The sequence below is a fragment of the Crocodylus siamensis genome, chromosome 2, assembly GCF_052110815.1.
Source record: "Crocodylus siamensis isolate JL-2025a chromosome 2, ASM5211081v1, whole genome shotgun sequence".
Classification (NCBI taxonomy): Eukaryota; Metazoa; Chordata; order Crocodylia; family Crocodylidae; genus Crocodylus; species Crocodylus siamensis.
Genome location: NC_143396.1, coordinates 246,434,699 through 246,454,259, shown reverse-complemented (window position 1 = coordinate 246,454,259; position 19,561 = coordinate 246,434,699). Strand labels below are relative to the sequence as shown.

At 42.0% G+C, this 19,561-nt stretch overlaps 1 protein-coding gene across 4 annotated transcripts in view; it reads right to left on the bottom strand.

Moving 5' to 3' along the window:
* AKAP6 (A-kinase anchoring protein 6) overlaps nt 1–19,561 on the bottom strand; it is a 351,442-nt gene that overhangs the window by 238,564 nt on the left and 93,317 nt on the right. For all 4 annotated transcript variants that reach the window (XM_090033572.1, XM_090033569.1, XM_090033570.1 and 1 more), the window contains exon 5: nt 12,319–12,441. In XM_090033572.1, the coding sequence (XP_089889698.1) occupies nt 12,319–12,441 (123 nt within the window). The remainder of the gene's footprint in view (nt 1–12,318; nt 12,442–19,561) is intronic.

The window sequence follows — 19,561 nt, the reverse complement described above, 5'->3', positions numbered from 1 at the left end:
GAACAGGGTGCTTTTTACCCCCTCGTCCAAATCACTGATGAAGATGTTGAACAGTGCGGGCCCAAGGACAGAGCCCTGCAGAACCCCACTGCCCACGTCCTTCCAGGTTGAGAAGGACCCATCCACTACCACCCTCTGGGTGCTGCCCTCCAGCCAGTTGGTGACCCATTTGACTGTGTGGGTGTCTATACCACAGCCCCCCAGTTTCTTAATGAGAATGGGGTGAGAGACAGTGTCAAAAGCCTTCTGGAAGTCCAGGAAGACTCTATCCACTGCTACCCCTGCATCTAATGATCTGGTGATCTGATTGTAAAAGGCCACCAGGTTGGTCTGACAGGACCTGCCACTGATGAACCCGTGTTGGTTGCCCCTAAGCATGCAGTCCCCTGCTGGCCCCTCCTGGATGTGTGCCAGCATAGTTTTCTCCAACAGCTTGCTTAGGATTGAGGTAAGACTAACCGACCTATAGTTTCCCAGGTCCTCCTTCCTGCCTTTTTTGAAGATGGGGACCACGTTGGCCCTCTTCCAGTCCTCCGGTACCTCACCAGAGCACCACGAGTGCTCGTAAAGCCGTGCCAGGGGACTTGCAATGACCTCGGCCAGTTCCTTTAGAACTCTAGGGTGGAGATCATCCAGACCGGCTGACTTGAATACGTCCAACCCCTCCAGAAGCTCCCTAACTAAATCCTCGCTAACCCATGGCCCAGGTGTGCCTCCCCCGGGGCCTGAGGGGGACCCAGCAGGGAGGTGGCTGTTCTGGTCCCTACTTAGGAAGACGGAGGCAAAGAAATTGTTAAACATGCTAGCTTAGCCGTCTGGTGTGACGACCAAATTTCCCAACGCGTCCTGCAAGGGCCCCACAATACTTGGGACCTTCTTTTTACCCCCTATGTATTTAAAAAAGGACTTCTTATTGTCCTTAATCTGGGAAGCTAGTCCCAGTTCCATCTCTGCCTTGGCCTTCCTAACTACCCCCCTACGTCCCCGAGCAACTACAGAATAGTCCTCCCTGGTGATGACCCCTTCTTTCCATTGGGTGTAAGCCTCCTTTTTAACAAGGAGACATTCCTGGATGCTTTTGGTGAGCCATGGAGGCTTGTGTGCTCTCCTGCTCCCTTTGATCCTCATTGGGATTACTTTCCTTTGGGCTTGGAAGATCGTCTCCTTAAGGACCGACCACTGTCCTTGGACACCTGGCTCCCCTCCCCTCCGGGACCTCAGCGCTTCTCCAACTATCCTCCTTAGCTCATTGAAGTTTGCCCTCCTAAAATCTAGGGTCGCTGCCTTACTGCATGCCTTTGCCACCTTGCGCTGGATGGTGAATTCCAGCAGGCGATGATCGCTGTCGCCCAGGTGGTCGAGCACCTGCAGCCCCCTCACCAGGTCATCATCCGTGGCCAGCACTAGGTCCAACAAGGCCTCTCCCCTGGTGGGGCTGTGCACCTCCTGGGTTAGATGGAGGTCCTGCACTCTGGCCAAGAACCTACGTGAGCATTCAGACCTGGCTGACTGTTCTTTCCAGAAGATGTCTGGGAAGTTCAGGTCCCCCATGACTACCACATCCTTAGCCTTCACTACCTCTGTGAGCTGACCCAAGAATTCCTGGTCAAGCTCTTCTCCCTGGTTGGGAGGTCTGTAGTAGACTCCCACCATTAAGTCTCTTTCCCCTCGACTGCCTTGTACTCTAACCCAAAGCATTTCAGAGTGTCTGTCCCCTGACTCCTTGCTAATTGACGAGGATGCATATTCCTCCTTAATATAAAATGTCACGCCCCCATGTTTCCTTCCAATCCTGTCCCTCCTGTACAGTCTATAGCCCTTGACATTCACTGCCCAATCATGCGTTGCGTCCCACCACGTTTCCGTAATCCCCACTATGTCCGGGCTGGTGTCAGCCAGCAGGAGGGTGAGTTCCTCCTGCTTATTACCCATACTATGAGCATTTGTGTAGAGGCATTTGAGGCCTCCTGTGGATGTGTGTACTTGGCCAGGTGGAATCCGGTCCAAGACAAATGGCCAACAAAGGGGCCTTTGGGATGTGAGACCATGTGAGGGAAGGGTGCACCTGCCACCAAAAAAACCCATGTGCTGAAGGAAAGCACTTGGCCTGGCAGGCATCATTGTCTTGCCCCCAAATCATCTGAGCTCTTTTAGTTGAATTATTGTTGTGTTGTAATTTTCACTAGCCTACAGGGCCACAGCCAGACCTCCTGCCAGTGTCCTCGTTACCAGGCCTTAGCACCGTGGGAGGGGGCTGCATCATATCAGAATATCATCAATACTGATCCATAACACCTGTGTGTAAAGGATTGGGGTGTAGGGCAGGAGGAACCCCACACAAGACATGACAGCAGAGTCAGCTGGGGTCCAAGGGAAACCACTGAGCAACACCTCCAAGGTAAAATCCCACTTTACAACAACTTGTAGTGAGTGAGAAGACCTTGACGTGACATAACCAAAAAGGTGGAGAAGACCATTGGTGATGTGGTGGTCATGAACTTGGAACAATGCTACTCTCAAGAATGGGGAGCAAGGAAACAGAGTGAGATGATGGGAAGAAGTTAAAGAAAGAATGTGAGACATTTTTCAGAATACATGGAAAAGCCCAGGCCAGGGCCTGGAAAAAGCCAAGGAGGTTTACAATATTGCAGTGCAGCACCTCCTATAACTGGCAGAGAAGGAATTCCCAATAGTGGAAGAAATTTGAGAGACAAAAAAACCCTATTGAAGGAGTGGCTTAGAGAGAAAGGATAGAGAAACATTTCCTTACAAAGGCCATGTGGGTGGAGGAAAGAGAAAAATGGTCCTCTTATTTTGCCTGAAGGAGATTTAAGAATATGTATTATGGCAGTGCAGAGATGAAGTGAGGATAGTGAGAGGCATCAGCTGAAGAAGATATGGACATTGGAATAACTATGGGGGGCAACCCAAACCTTCAAGACAAGAAAGGCCCAGGGAATGATGGGGTCCCAGCAGTATTTTACAAGACTTTTTAGGACATCGTAAGCCCGGAACTGTTAGCAGTGTTCCAGGAGTTTCTGGAAAATGAGCAGCTTGATGCAGGTAAGAACACAAAAATAATAACATTATTGTACAAGAAAGGAGAAAAATTTGGAGAACTGGAGGCCAATCACTTTAGTGAACTTAGATTACAAGATAATTCGTCAGTGTTAGTGAATAGATTTTAAAAAGTCATGGTAAAGGTGGTTCACGGTGACCAGGCTTCCACAGTCCCTGGTAGAGTGGTAACTATAGCTCTATTACTAAAGAAGTGATTTGGTACTGTCAAGAATGAGGATTGAATGTGCACTCCTAAATATTTATTTAGAAAGAATGTATGACTGGGTGAACTATGAGTTCTTATTTGGTACTCTAAGCAAAAAGGGAGGCCTACCAAAGTTTCTAAGTTGGAACAAGATTTTATACAAAGGAGCACAGCATAGGGTAGAAGTGAATGGCTATCTAATGAAGGAAGCCAAGATCAGATCAGGCATGAAAAAGGGGTGCCCCCTGTCTCCACTCCAATACATATGTGTCATCAAGCTGTTGGCACAGAGGATCAGGACAGATCATGTGTTGGAGGGCATGCCAATCCCTGGGGGAAAGGACATGCAAGCAAAATGTATGTTGTATACGGATGATGTTAATATCCATACACAACATGGAAGAGACAGCATGTCCCTAGAATGGGCAATAAGATATACAAATGAATATGGAAAGGCATTGGGGCAAAACTAAACATACAAATAAGGAAGTGCCTGGTGGTGGGAAGATGGAAGGAACAGGAAAACTGGGGTTACAGGTCACAATGGACCAAATCAAGGTATTGTGAGTGGAGGTGGACACTTGACTGACAGACAAAGCATCCTGGGAGAAGGTGAAAGGGAAGGTGAAATAAAAACTGGGGAGCTGGTATGACTACAGACTGTCAATGGCAGGGTGGGTAAATGTAATTAAGGTGGTGGTACTCCCAATCATATGTAGGCATGATGTTCCCTCTGTTATAGGCTACACTGTGTAGAATTCAATGGGAAGTGTTGGTGCTCTTTTGGAAAGCCAAAAAGAAAAGCGTAGGAGAACAATGTTATACAAGGAGAAATTGAAGGGAGGATGGGGCTTCCCATATGTATTTTTGTGTGTTTATGCAAAATATGTCAGTCTGTGCTGCACAGAAGGGATAAGAGGGTACCAATTGAGCTGTATTTGTCTGGCACTATTTAAGGACATTATTGCAATATATATACAATGCATGCAAAAGGTCATTCTGATGATCCTGGGCTTGGATAATGCTGCCCGTGTACAAAAAGATTGTAACATTTGTGAATCAGTGTGGGATGCAGACAATAGCCGCAAAGGAGTTAGTGGACCCTAAAAAAAAAACAAGACCTGGGTCAGGGAAAAGGGAACTGTGTCCCCAGTGGCAGACAATTTGGAGGGAGTTGTTTGAAAAAAGCTGACAGAAGCAGCACCAGGACTTTGGTTGGCTACTAGCATACTACTAGCACATCAGATTGTGCTGGTATGGCTCCTCCATTACAGCTAGGGATTGTGTAGAACAGCCAAATGCAGCAGAAAAATGTGTTGTGGAAAAGAAAGCATATGGCATGTGTTGTAAAAGTGTCAGTTTGTGAGAATGCTCGGGGGTAAGACAAAGAAACTCCTAAAGTGGCTGGGGGCTAAGAGCCAAATTGCTGTAGTAGCAGTTCTATATGGAGTGTGGGCCAGGGCCAAGAGGGAGGACAGAGGAAGTATGGAAAGCCATACTGAGTCTTCACGCAGCAGTGAGGAAGAAAAGAAACTTACTAGTCTTGCAACAACTGGAATTCTAGGTACAAGATACCTTGTGTTTGGGCTTGAGCAAACTGGGGTGGTATTGCTGGCAGGACACAAGAGAACCAGGTAAGGAGCAGGTGATGGATTTATCGACAAAAAGAAGAATGGAGATCCCCAGTAGATCTAGGAGGATGAAAAGATGAGCCCTGAGAGGCGGTGGAGCTATAGCCTCAGGCCAGGGGTTGGGTAGGGAAAGGTGTGATAGGGCTAAAACAAGAAATATACATGGGACAAGGGGTGACAGGCATTAATACACAAGCTTGGAAGGTGACAGGGAATAATGCAGTAGTTAAAAAGTGTCCAGGCCCCTGGATTAAAGGGATTTTGGGGAAGGGGAGAATTGTTGGAAAGTGTATAAATATTCTGTTTTTGTTGGTCTTATTTGTTGAAGCTGATGGAAGCAATTTTTAAAGTTTTAACACCTCATTGTTTCATTTTCTTCTTAGTTGATGTAGGTTTTATATGGTAATGTAAGCTGATGGAAGCGTATTTTATTATTTTGTTGGCCTGTAATTGATGTAGTTCTTTTCGTAACACAATGTAAGCTGATAGAAGCAGTTTTTTTAGTTTTTGGTACTTTCATAATAATTTTTAAAAAAGGGTTCCCATCAGTATGTTTGCCCAATATGGGCCATGTATTTTATAGTCATGCTTAGTGTTGGCTGCATTTAATCAGCTTCGTAGTTGGTTTCCATTACTGAGCACATGCTGCTTTTGGCAGCAGTTTAATGATAGACAATGTATTTAATGAGGTTTCCTTGTGTGTGAATGTAAGATGAGGAGCTTGTTTTCCCCATACTGATCAGTGAAGAAAACCTTGTCTTATATTCAAGTAAATATGGTATGTATGTACCCTCAGTGTCATTAAGAACAAAGGGAGATACTTGCCTCCTAACTGAATGGACAGCTAACTGAAGGCAGCCTGTGGTCTAAATCTTACTGAGAACAATACAAAGTGATAGCCATTCTGAAAGAGGAAGTTTCTGCACGTAATTCTATTAGTCTGTAGCTACTCCTGGAGAAAAAAAAATCTTTCAGTTATCAACATGATTGCAAAAAGGTACCATTCATATTTAGAAATACTTCAGTTTTGCCCTATACCCTGTTTTCAGTATGCTACCAGACACAGAACAGCCTAAAGCCTAAAGACCTAATAGGAGACAAAAAGCTGCCACATAATTAGGAAGCTGAACAAAGCAAGGCAGAGCATTGCAGTAATAACAAAATGTTAAAATAAAGATTACAATATCAAAACCTGTAGGCTTCCATGAATTTAACAGCTTAATAAACATTTTTTGATTCTTTTGCAACAGTCACTCCCATTTCCTCAATTATTACTTGTTTCTTTGCTCTACCAAAAGCAACAATTTCTGCATGGGAATGAATGTGCCCACAAATGGGCTGGGTAAAGAATAGCAGCATGAATTCCTATTTGTTGGGCTGGTAAAAAAATCCATCTGGTTTCACAAGTGAGACAGTATTATCTAGAAATATCCTTTCTGTTCATGAGCTGTCTTCAGGAAGCTGGTTTTGATTCAAACTGATTTGCCTACCACCATGACTGTTCATGAAGTCTGTTTAGAAGCTGCTTTTGATCAGAGAGCCAATGGGCAGAAATCAGCATAACTGAAACAGAAGAGTTATGAAAGGTAAAGTAAATCAGAATCCAGTTTTCAAAAGATTCTTTCTTGGTGGCATCTTTCCACGTGCTCAGTATTTTCATTTCTCTTCAAACTTTTATAATACGAGCATATTTTCTAACTCACTGACTTGATTTCTGAGGAAGTATTACCTTACTTGCATACATATGGATTTGTGTCATATATGGTATAAGTATCTAAATCTACAACTCAGAGGTCTAAAATGATGCTTTTTATTCTGGGTAGCTCCTGACCAATGATTTGGGCTGTTGGTGAAAAATAAAGTATGATCCTAAATCTGTCTGTTTCGTCCAATGCAAATGTCTTCCCATGGTTTTAGATAAAGCAGCATCTGACTTCTTGAGAAGTCACCCTCCTGCTGACAATGTTCCAAAGCTACTGGCCAAAGAAACATCTTATATGTACACAATGCCAAGCGAAGGCATTAATTCATAGGACTATATTTCCATTCCCTGTCTCAAGGGCACTGAGCTGGGCTGTGAGAGATTCTAAGAGCTAGTCCTATGCAGCTACCTCTGCCCCAGGCAGCATGTGGTGGTCTTCAGCTACAGGAGGAAGAGAGATCCGAAGCCATCAGGTAGACACTGACAGACAGGAAGGAAAAAATGAAAGTGTGCTTATAGAGGGATCAGAAAAAAATGGAGAAAAAGCAAGCAATGGACAAGACAAATGGTGGTAGTAACTATGTCAGACCAGAAGCACAATGCTGAATCATTCTCATTTTACCCACTCCAGAAGAAATTTCCCACATTTTCACATATATTTTTCTTTGCTTTGCAATTTCTATATGGATTTCTCCATTGAAGACATCTGTCATTTTTATTTTTTTCCAAAGACAGCTCAGTCTTCCTTGCATCTGAAAACTATGTGTTTGGATGCTATTCTTAAAAAACAATACAATACCAATTATCTTGGGTGAGAGTTTCTTAAGCTTCTGAATACTCTCAAGAAAGAAAATGGCCTGGCTTTACAGTTGCCTTCCTTCAGAGAATTAGAGCCCTAGCATATTTCTTGCCATTATATTGTTAAGTCTACTTTTAAAGGAGTGTGTGTCAAGTTTTCCATAATGGGATTCCCTGTAACATCTCTTCCAGACAGCTAGAACTGCTAGAACCCTTCCCTCTTAATACAATCATAAAGTTATAGTGGTCATATCCATTACACTGAGAATTCCTGCTTCAGAATGTGTACTTACATTTTCCCTTTCCCCCGCTTCTAGCTGTATTTTCATAATTACTTTGTGTGGTTTTACCTGGGTCAAGCTAAGACTGTCTATAAATTTTAAAGTATATGAATATTAGAGGGGTGAATGTGGTTTTGTTTTCAGTTGTTGTGAGTAGTATTTTATATCTACAGACATATGGGTTACTGGACAATGTCATAAGAGTGGTTACAGAACTAATTGTCTTTACCCATCTGAATGATTAAACAAATATGGCCATGCAAGGTGCTAGGTAAGTCTAGTTTAATCAATTTACAAGACACAAAGTATAGGCAGCAGAGCTTCATGTCAAACATCCCACCCATAAGTCTCAATCTTGGCCTACAAAGACCAGCGCTTATAGTGAAAAATCTCATCCATCCTGACAGTCCTGTTCATTATAAAAAGAATTCAAGCAATTTTTGTCTACATCTTTTGATGAAGGTAACTTTTCACTAAGAACTTAATTGAGACTAGTAGTTCACATATACTGTTACCTACCTGACTTCTGTTCCCTAGTAGAGCCAGTTGAGAATTTTCTGACAAAACAAACTAATCTGTCAAACCAAAAATGTTTTCCGAAAATATCTTGGTTTAATTAATTTTTCTGATCAGTTCACTTGGGAGCCTGCTGGGAAATCAGAGGTTCCACGGTAGGGGTTCCTAAGTTCACTCTGATCAGTTTCACTGCTGTTATTCTGTAGTGGACACTTGGAAACCTAACAAGAATCATTTCAATACCAGTAAGCAGCTGCAGGGGATCCCAAGGAATACACTTTCTTTGAGGAACATTATGAGTAAAATGAAATATAATTATATGAAAGGAAATACCTGGGAATTAGAGAGTTCTGGAAATTTCTAGGTTTTGGCTCTTGCCCTGATTCTAAACAAAAAATAAATTCTCCCAGATTAGAAGATTGCTGTAGATGAAAGTCAGTACTCCAGTCAGTTTCATTCACTGGTATCCGAGCCATATTTAAACTACCTACCCAAAGGTAAAAAGGTTTCTCACAGGAAGGTGTGAGATACAACTTGGGATGGAAAGGAGGATTCTAACTTAATCCATTTTAGGAAAGGGAAGGCCTTAACATTTATTGTATATTAATAGTAATCTGCTCTGATCCTGAAATGAAGGTGCAGAACTTGACATGCAAGAATTTATGAGCCCTTTGGAAAACTGTACTAGTGCCATTCTTGTGAGAGCATCCAAATAGGTAGAAAGAAAGCAAATTATCTTTCCCTCATCTGTATATCCTTTTTTCTCCACTGCAGATGGTGACAGCAGGGAGTTAAGCAATAAGTGCAAAATATTCTTTTTATTGACACTTGACTTTCTATTGCAACCAGGTGTTTCAAACAGAGCAGGGTCACAGGTGGCAATGACAATTTGAGCCAGGGCTAAGGTCTTATTTTTATTAGATAAAAATGTCTATGACATGGCTACAGTACAGTTTCCACTATTGACACCACCAAAGGAACTGGACTATGGGAAATCATGGACATGAAGTTTGCTAGACTAGATGCAATCTGTGGGGAGGAAGTTTGTTTCTTTATTTGGTAGGTCAACTCAAAACTGAACCTCATACCAGAAGGCTTAAAATAACATACTGCTACAGTCTGGAAGCTCACAAAGGAGTGAACCAGAAATCAGGTAAGCACCCTCTCCTTCAAAAAAACAATTTCTAGAAGCAGAAAGCATTCAAATTTATAAAACCTGCCTTGTACAAAAAACCACACCAAAACCAAAACCAAACCAAAACAAAAAAACCCTGAGGGGGTTAAGCCCCCTCACAAAGCTAAGTGTGGCAGCTGCCTCCATTTTACAGCTACTTTTGAGTGGAAGAAAGTATTGAATAAAGTTTCCATGACAGGGAATGGTCCAATAGGGAGACAAACTAGCCTGAAGTACTCAAGCCACTTGATCCTTGTCAGAGTTCATACGTGGGAAAGACTTGGCAAAAACAGAAGAAAGGCTCACAATGCCTTTGATCAGAACTGACTTAGAATGCTAAACCAAGAGGAATTTTTAACACTGAACTTAATGTGAATTGAAGTTCATATGCTTCTGTTTAAACACAGATTAGATTTTCTGTCAGACCAATACCAGTGAAAAGCTGACACTCTAATTAATACAAGTAAATCTATCTTCCCATTACAAAAATATTCCCTATTTTAATAATTCAATATTCCACTATAGAGAAAGGGAATACCACAGCACATGTTATTTTAAATTCAAGGAGAAATGAGGCTAAAGGTTCACTGTTATTTTTTTTTTTTTTTAAATAAAACAAGCCAAAATGCAAGCAATCCAGGTTTTCAGGGGGTTTTTTTTCTTTAACAGAGCTGGACAGTAGGCCTGTGCAAAGCAGCTAGTATTCGCTTCTGATTCAGATTTGGCTGATTCAGGGGACAGTGATTCGATTTGGTGATTTGAATCACTGACCCAAATCTGATTTGGAGGTTTGGCCGCTGTGCAAATCAGCTGAATCTCCAAATCAAATAGGCCCCATCCCCTGCCCACTCTCCCAGCCCCATCAATGGCTGCCCCGCCCAGCCCCAGCATCCTGGCACTTTGAAAGAAAAAAAAAAGCCCCACACTCACTGGCTTCTGCCAGGTGGGGCAGTGATCCCTGCTGCACACCTGACTGCCCTGTGCTGCATGGGGGGGCCTCTGCCATGAGCTCCCGGGAGCCCTGACAACTGCTGGAGCAGCTGGTGAATGCAAGGCTTTTTTTCTTTTCTTTTTTTAAGTGTTGGGATGCTGGGGCCAGGTAGGGCAGCCATTGATGTGTCTGGGAGAGTGGGTGGGGTTCGTGAACTGCTTGAGGGGGTGGGGGAGCAGGCAGGGGTCCCCCCATAGTCCCCGCCCCCTTTTTCCATCCCCCCCCCCACCTCCTACTTACTGGCATGGAGTCTGTGTCCAGTTCCTTGTGGCAGCGAGCGTGGACTGCCTGAATCTCCAAATCTCCTTCAAAGCTTTTCCAAATTGATTTGGAGGCTTCAGATTGATTCGGATCTTTTTATTGGTCTCCTGATTCTATTTGGATTTAGAGATTCAACCGCCGAACTGGGCCAAATCTCCTCCGAACTGAATTAGCAACTGAAGCTTTGCACAACCCTACTGGACAGTATTGTTGCTATCCATGTGTTCAGAAACTGAAATACTCTAGTATTTTATGTTAACATTTTGAACCTCTCCATTCTTCAAGATAAGCATTTTTCAAGATCATGTTACATACTCTATGCATCTTGAGAGAACTCCAGTTAGCAGATGCACATTTTTTCTAGTTTAAAAAAAATAAAATGATTAGTAACTGAATTGGACCTAACTCTGGTCTTCGGGACAAATGTTGGGTGAGTGGGTTTAATTTAATCAAATACAGTTTATCTTATTTGATCTTATCTGATCTTATCAGGGCATTAGAAAATTATAGATTTCCAATGTTGTCAAAGGGGGAAACTGATTTTCACCCCCCCCATCTCTTCTCCCCTCCTATTCTACATTACCCAAATGGACATGTAAGCACCAAAGGGTGCTTACCTAAAAAGCTCCAATAAATATTGCTCCTAGTAACCTAAGCAATAGCATTACCTGACTGCGGATACGGAAACAGTTATTGGAGTTTCCAAAAAATATTTGAAAAATTCATTTTGTAACACACACACACACACAACTTCAGTATTTTAGCTATTGAGGTGTGATGGCCTTTCTAGACACTGCACTTTTCTTTAAGGAACATTTATTTTATTGTCTGCATTAGTATAGCACCAAAAATCTCAATCAAGAAGAAAATCTCATTCTCCACAGACAGGAAGAGCTCTATCCTATGCGTTTTCTAGAATTAAGAAAAAAATCTAAGTGTGGAATTTTCAGCATCTAAAAATCTCATTTAATTTGACAATATAGTTGCTTTTCATGTTTTATTACAATTCAACTATAGTAGTTTGTTTTACCTCCTTATAACCAGTATCAGCTGTTAGAAATGTTCAGTAAAACCTCATGAGGTTTATCAATCTGTAATTCTTGCCAGTAATATATTCAAAAGCTTATTCATCCAAGTGTTTTCCACTTCCACCCAATGTTTTGGTTTTTGCACAAGAACAAGGATACTGACAGTTGTATTAATTACATGATAGAAATGCACATAAGCTAAAATGATTGAAATAATCTTTTAAAATATTTTATTTAAATGAATCTGTGCCATGGTTAAAAATATGGAAGGTAGAAAAAGATTTGCTTGATAATGAGAGCTTCATTAATATTACAAGAATCCTAGCAAGAATCCTAGAATTGCTAGCAGAAACACCATTATTCTTTACCTTTCATTGTTTCCATTTTCTTTCATTTTTTGAAGATAATTTCTGAATTGCAATGCAATTCAGTTTTCTAATTTCATTTTCAAAGGGAGCTTTTGGTTCACATATGCCATAAATACAAGGAATTTTCTTTTTTACAGAGATGATAATTTTGTTGGAATCTTGACTACAACAATTTGTCATGCTATAAATATTGTATTAAAATATAGGTGCATACCAGTAATTAGAAAAAAAATAATCTACTAAAAGAAAGCATAGCAGAACACTTCAATTACTGATAGCAATCGCAATAAAATCTTGTCCTACCAAGTGTGTCTCCAGGTATAGTTTAAGGCTGTCTGTCTCTGCTTTAGGAGGAGTCCAATTCTCTGTCGTTTCCATGGCTTCATTTAACCAGTGAATGAATTCATCCAGCTTGCTTACAAACCCCTTACCAGATAAGAACAAAGAAAGAAAAAGAAAAAACATATTTGTTAGGAAAATGACAACATGGAAAATGAATATTCTATTTTTTTTAAAAACCAGGATTGCATCGCACAGTGAAATCTTGTCCTCATAACCAGGCAAAGAATGATAAAAATGGGTTGGTGTCTTTCTAAGAATTCTGGTTCAGGACTGTGTTCAGACTGTCTGGGGATAGTTGATGATGCACTCTTGAGAGAGATTGATCATGATGTTGTGGTGAGACCCTGGTTTTTTTTTTTTTATGGAACATGGTACTAGCTGTGTGTGGGGAGGAAAGATGGGCTGCAAGCTCTCTCTTCAGAAGCCAAGTATGGCAGCTGCATCCCTTTTACAGCCATTTCTGGGTAGAGGACAGTATTGAACAAAGTTGCCTTGAGATGCAATGGTTCAGTAGGGAGAAGGAATAGCTGGAAGTACTTAAGCCACTTGATTCTTGTCAGAGTACACAGGTGGGTGAGACTTGGCAAAAACAAACTAAGCAATAGGTAAGGCCAAATGTAAGCACTTAATAAGTACTGCTGGTCAACCAGTACAGATGGTTTGGCATAAGAATGGTTGAAAGTCACTATTTTTCACCCCCCTGAACATTTTTAAAATTTTTTTTCCTGGAAGATTTCACATGATTGCTCTTGTTTTTTGCACAGAACAAAAGCAAAACCAGACATAATTTTGGCATTTTTTTTCTGCATGATAGATTATCAACCATGAATTACATTAATGTTCAGACATGATAATCATTCAGGTTTGATATGTCATGATCTTCATATTTATGGACATCAGATAGTTAGTTACTAGCTCAACTTGCAGTTAAAAATAAATTTAGGTTAACAGTTTCAAAAGGTGCCCAAGTATCTGAGGAATTACAGTCCCATCCACAAATGGGGCCCAAGCACTTAGCAGACTAAATCTTATTGAAATGGGACTTAGAAGTCTAAGACACTTAAGCCCTTTTGAAGTGGGTTGTGTTTTTTTTGTTTGTTTTGTTTTGAGAGAGAATGGAAGTGGTGCTAGTGAGAATTAGGCCGTTGTTATGTCTCTAACCACAGAACCTGCAAGGGTACTGTCTTACAGCTATTCACATAACTGGTTATTTTTTGAAGAACAATAGTAATATTGTCCTTGAGAGACAAGCTGGTTTCATAAGCATAAAATAGTGAATAAACAAAGTTTTCATGTGTTTTACTAGTGTAGAACTGTTACACCTGCCTAAAGTAGTTACTATATATTTTAAGAGAATGTTGAATATTTCAGGATTTCAAAAATAGGATGCTGCTCATCTCTAGTACCAAAGGCGAATGGTGAAATATGCCTGTCCCATAAAATACCTGTATTTTTGATATTTGTTATTTCATATTTGTATTTCAAAACCCTCCACTACCAGTATTTTAGATGTTGAATATATTTTCTATTTGCTGTGAAATGTGCCACATCTAATAAGGCCTGTATTTGCCACACAAGGAGAAAGAACCCCGACCATGTATATGACCTGAAAAATCTGTGGTATGGAGTAGGAGGCTGTTGGAAGAGTGGTTTGAGGCCTGAATATTATATATAAGAGTATGCAAAGGTACCATGAGCCAGAAGCCTTTCTTAAATAAAATAAGTATTCAAACAACAGTTTTGTTACGCAAATTAAAATCCCTGCTAAAAGTAAATGTGCATACAGTGGGCGCCAAAGAGAGGCATAAGCAGAGAACAGTGAGATCTAACTCCTTGGTGGGCATCAAGGAGAGGCATGAGCAGAGAACAGTGAGCTCTAACCCTGGCTATGTCCCTGTCATGGAGAAATATTTTCTGCTAGAAAGCACAAATCACAATAATCCTACTATTTTTCAAATGAAGGCTATAAAATTTTATTGAATCCATTCAAAAGAACACATCTGTAGAAACTGAAAATAATTTAAAAAACGAAAGCCTGACACTGAAAATGACTGTCTGAGGATGGATAACGTTGTCCAGTTTCTAAATCTCAATGTCTGAGTAAACAGCACCATCTGGAGGCTTTAAAGGAGCACTGTCAGCCTTACAAAAGGTGTCTGTGTACAGATTATTTTAACATGACCTGAGCAAGGAGCCTAAGGTTGAAATGTAGGCACCTAAACTGGAATTCTAAATTTTGCATTTAAACACTCAGACAAAGAGAATAAGCTCTTATTAAAATCCTAAGAAACCCTTAACTGTAGAACTTGCTGTTGTTTTCTGAAACTTTGGCCAGTGATTCCATTTGACAAGAGTCTTTGGATTTGGCATTTGGCTTCTGATAAAATTAAAAGGGAAAACTGATTGGCTAATTAATTACAATGGAAATGAAGGTAACTTATTTGGAGCTTTAAGAGATCAGGTAGATTTCTACATTTTCATATTTTCCACATTTTTTAAATCTCAAGTTACACTCAATTTTATGGTGGGACACAATAATCATAAATTCATTTGTCACAAACTAATGACCAAAACATTTTTCCACATTTTTTCACAGTACTGCCTATGGCTTCAAGTTACTTATTTAATAGCCTGATGCTAGCAGGCAAAGGCCACCTTTATCATCACATGGCCAGTGACATGAAACATTTCTGCCTAGAAGGCAACTCTCATGGAAACTGAAACCTGTGCAAACACAGTCAACTAGATCAGGGCTGGTGCCAAAGACAAGACTTCAACCTGGTTTTGGTGCTGAACTTCCATTGTCTGCAAATCAAGATGTGGCTACAACAGGCTTTGAAACTGAAGCCAGTGCTTTTAAACAATATAGAGCTCCATCTGAAGCTAAATATCTGGTTGAAAAGCCCCATCACCGACTCTATTATCCTGGCCAGCATTAGGGTTGTAACTAGAGGGAAAATTTGCCCTTCCTTAGCTCACCTGTTCAGAGAAGAATGGGAGCAGGAAGCACTTGATAGATCAAGGCTAGGGACAGAAGTTACACACAAACTGTTTTAAATGATCAGAAACTGGTTTAAACCTGTAACAGAACCTAAGTTCAGTGGACATAAGCCAGTTTCAAAATGGCCAAAACTGGTTTAAGATAAACCTGGTTGAATGTAATATCAGACTTAACTGATTTGGGTCAAACCAATTTATGGAACTTGAGTCCCAGAACCCTTCCTGGTTAAAGTTAAATCAGAGTCTCCCAGCATGCTTTTCAACCCTGGGCTGGGCTGAGCTGAGTTGTCTGCTTCAGAGAACAGGGCTGGTCCTGCCCCTCTCCTCCCTAGCTGGAGCTTTGGCTGGCTGAGGACAAGGTGAAGGCTGCAGGCACAGCAGCGTCTGCTCACGGCCTCCCCTCTCCCAGAGCATGGACCCTAGCGCCACAGACCCCAGGCAGCATCTGGTCATGGTCACACCACCCCCATGCTAGCTAATGCTGAGAGGCATCCATCATAGGTGACACATGGGGGCAAGACACAGGGAAAGGGGCACATGCCCCCACTGAGAGTAGCTGCCACCAAAACTACCCCTGGCTTCTGCAGGCATTCACCCCTGCCCCTTTTGCCTCAGAGTGGTAACCAGGGGCTGGGGCCTGGGGGCAGGCAACACTCCCACCCCTTGAGCAGGGGAGAAAGCCTGGCGAGGGCTGCCTCCCCCTCTCCCTCCAGGCACATCCCAGCTGGGGACTGTCAGGCCAGGGTGGTAGTTTAAACCCCTCCCTAAACATAGTGTCCTGCCGGGGCCTGGCCATGCCCTTTTTCAGCTCAGGACTGTGGAAGTGAAGGGATGGCTCACTCTAGTGCCCCCCAGCTTATAGCCTGAGCCACTGCAGGCATGTGCCTGCATTTCCTGAATTAAAAGTGAATGTCTATCCACTTACAAATTGGTTCAGTCTCTGCAGGTTAGAATGTCTGTCCCTAGCCCAAAGGTTCAGATGGTCTGCAGAGAGGTATAAATTAGGGGTCTTATTCCCTCTGATATAGATTCATAGATGCTTGGGTTAGAAGGGACCTCATCAGATAATCAAGTCTGCCCCCCTGCCCTGGGCAGGAAAGAGTGCTGGGGTCAGATGACCCCAGCCAGATGTCTATCCAGTCTTCTTTTAAAGACCCCCAAGGTAGCAGAGAGCACCACCTCCCCTGGTAGCCCATTCCAGATTCTGGCAACGCTTACCATGAAGAAGTTTTTCCTGATGTCCAGCTTAAATCTGCTCTCTGTCAGTTTGTGACCATTGTTCCTTGTTACCCCAGGAGGCACCCTGGTGAACAGAGCATCTCCAGTTCCTTGCTGCCCCCGCTAAAGAATTTGTAGGTGGCCACAAGATCATCTCTCAGCCTTCTTTTTTAGAGGCTGAAGAGATCCAGGTCCCCTAGTCTGTCTTCATAGGGCTTGGCCTGCAAACCCTTAACTATACGAGTGGCCCTTCTCTGCACCTTCTCTAGGTTATCCACTTCCTGCTTAAAGTATGGCACCCAAAACTGGATGCAGTACTCCACCTGTGGTCTGACCAATGCTGTATAGAGGGGAAGTATCCCCTCCTTGGATCTATTCATCATGCATTTGCTAATGCATGATAAAGCGCAGTTAGCTTTGCTGATGATTTCGTCACACTGACGATGCATGTTCATCTTGAAGTCCACTATGACTCAGAGATCCCTTTCCACTGATGTTCTGCCAAGAGGGTCACTTCCCAGCCAGTAAGTGTGCTGGATATTTTTATACTGTAGGTGCACCACTCTGCATTTGTCCGTGTTGAACTCCATCCTACTGTTCAGCACACTCTTTCAACCTGTCTGGGTCCACCTGCAGTCATTCCCTACCCTCTGGTGTGTTCACTTTGCCCCAAAATTTAGTATTAGCCACAAACTTGGATAAAGTACACCTCACTCCCATACCCAAATCACTGATAAAGATACTGAAGAGTATATGTCCAAGGACTGAGCCCTGCAGGACCCCACTGCTCACATCCTTCCAGGTCGATACCAACCCATCCACCACCACTCTCTGGGTATGACCCACAAGCCAATTTGCCACCCACTGGACTGTGTGAACATCTAAGTCACAGCCTCTTAATGTATTTATGAGAATGGGGTGAGATACTGTATCAAAGGCATTCCTAAAATCCAAGTGTTTGTGACCTGGTCATAAAAATAAACCAGATTAGTCAGGCATGATCTACCTGCTACAAACCCATGATAATGCCCTGCTGCATTATTTTTCCCACTGGACTCCCACAAATATAATCCTTGATAATTTTTTCAAATACAAGGATAGAGGTGAAACTAACTGGCCTTCCTTTCTTGAAAATAGGGACCACATTGGCCCCTTTCCAGTCCTCTGGAACCAGACCCAAGCACCACGAGCACTCAAACAGCTGTGCCAGTGGTTCTGCTATGACACCGGCCAATTCCTTCAGTACCCTCAGGTATGTCCTGGACAAGTGTGTAGCTCAAGGCACAATCTAGCTTTTACTGAAGAAGTCATTACCCCTTCAAGATGGGTTGAAGGGGAACAAAATTACTATTTAGATACAGGTAATACAACATATTTTGAAGATGGATAATGAGTCATATACAGGGATTTTTTCCATGTAGTTTTAAAAACAAACAAACATATATTATTAAGAAAAAATTAGACTAAATTGGAACTCAGAAGTTATAACATGGAGAAAAAAATGCCTTTTGGTGAAAAAGGAATTTTAAGCTCTCTTTCTGCTTCTAAACAATGTTGAAGGAAATAATATAGACAAAGAAAAATATTAATCATGAAGGGTTTAGGAAGAAGTATTATAAGTTGTTCTTTATTACTGTATAAAATGAAGAGACCATGGCAGAATATTCTATATTGTTTAAAGCTTGTTTTACTACTTTGATTTATTGATCAATTTAGAATTTGGATATGACTGCATACTATATTCCATTCTTTTGTATGATGTAATTAGTGCTCTTTTCCATTTCCTGATTAGGTGATATTACATATTTGAGAAAATTGTTGAGGGTACACTCCCTCAACTTTCAGATAGTTGATGCAGAAAAAACTGGCTCCCAGATCAACCCCTGGGGCATGCCACTTGATTCTGGGTGCCAACATTAAGCTATTGATTACTATCCTTTAAGCCTGATGACCAAACAAGTTTTCTTTCCACCTTAGAGTGGATTCATCCAAGCCATACTTCCCTAGCTTGCTTGTGAGAATGGTATGTGAGAATATCAAAAGCCTTGATAAAGTCAAGGAATATCACATCTGCCGCTCCCTGCATCTACAGAACCAGTCATCGCATCATAAAAGGCAATCAGATTGGTCAGGCATGACTTGCCCTTGGTGAATCTATACTGACTGTTCCTAATCACCTTCTTCAAGTGCTTAGAAATGGATTCCCTGAGGACGTGCTCCATGATCTTTCCAGGGACTGAGGTGAGGCTGATTAGTCTGTAGTTCTTCCCTTTCTTGGGGTGAAATGCTATAGTTGCCCATTTCCAATTGTTCGGGACCTCTCCCAACCACCATGAGTTTTCAAAGATAATGGTCAGCAGCTCTGCAATCACACTGGCCAACTCCCTCAGCACTCTTGGGTGCATCGCATCTGGCCCCAGGGACTTTTACAAGTGATGTTTTTCTTAATAGTCCTTAACCTGTTCTTTCACCACTGTCGGTTGCTCACCTTCTCTCAAAATTGTGCTGCGAGGTGTAGTTTGGGAGCTGACCTTGCCTGTGAGGTTAAAAAAAGCCATTGAGTACTTCAGCCTTTTCTTCATTTGACACTAGGCTGGCTCCCCTATTCAGTCAGGGACCTACATTTTACTTGTTCTTCCTCCTGTTAATGACATATTTGTAGAAACCCTTTTTGCTACCCTTCACATCCCTTGCTAGCTGCAACTTCAGTTGCACTTTGACTTTCCTGATTTTTATCCCTGCATGCCTGAACAATATTCTTATATTCCTCCTGTCCAAGTTTCCATTCCTGTAAGCTTCCTTTTTGTGTTTTAGTTCACTGAACAGTTCTCTGCTAAGATTGCATCTCTCTCAGAGTCCCCGCTGTCTACCAGCATTAGCTACAATTGCCTATGGCTCAAATAGCATGGCAGCTTTTAGTGACCAAAATGAGAAACAATTCAGGGGCAAATTCCATCACCTTGTGTAAGGTTAGCAAGATGACAGC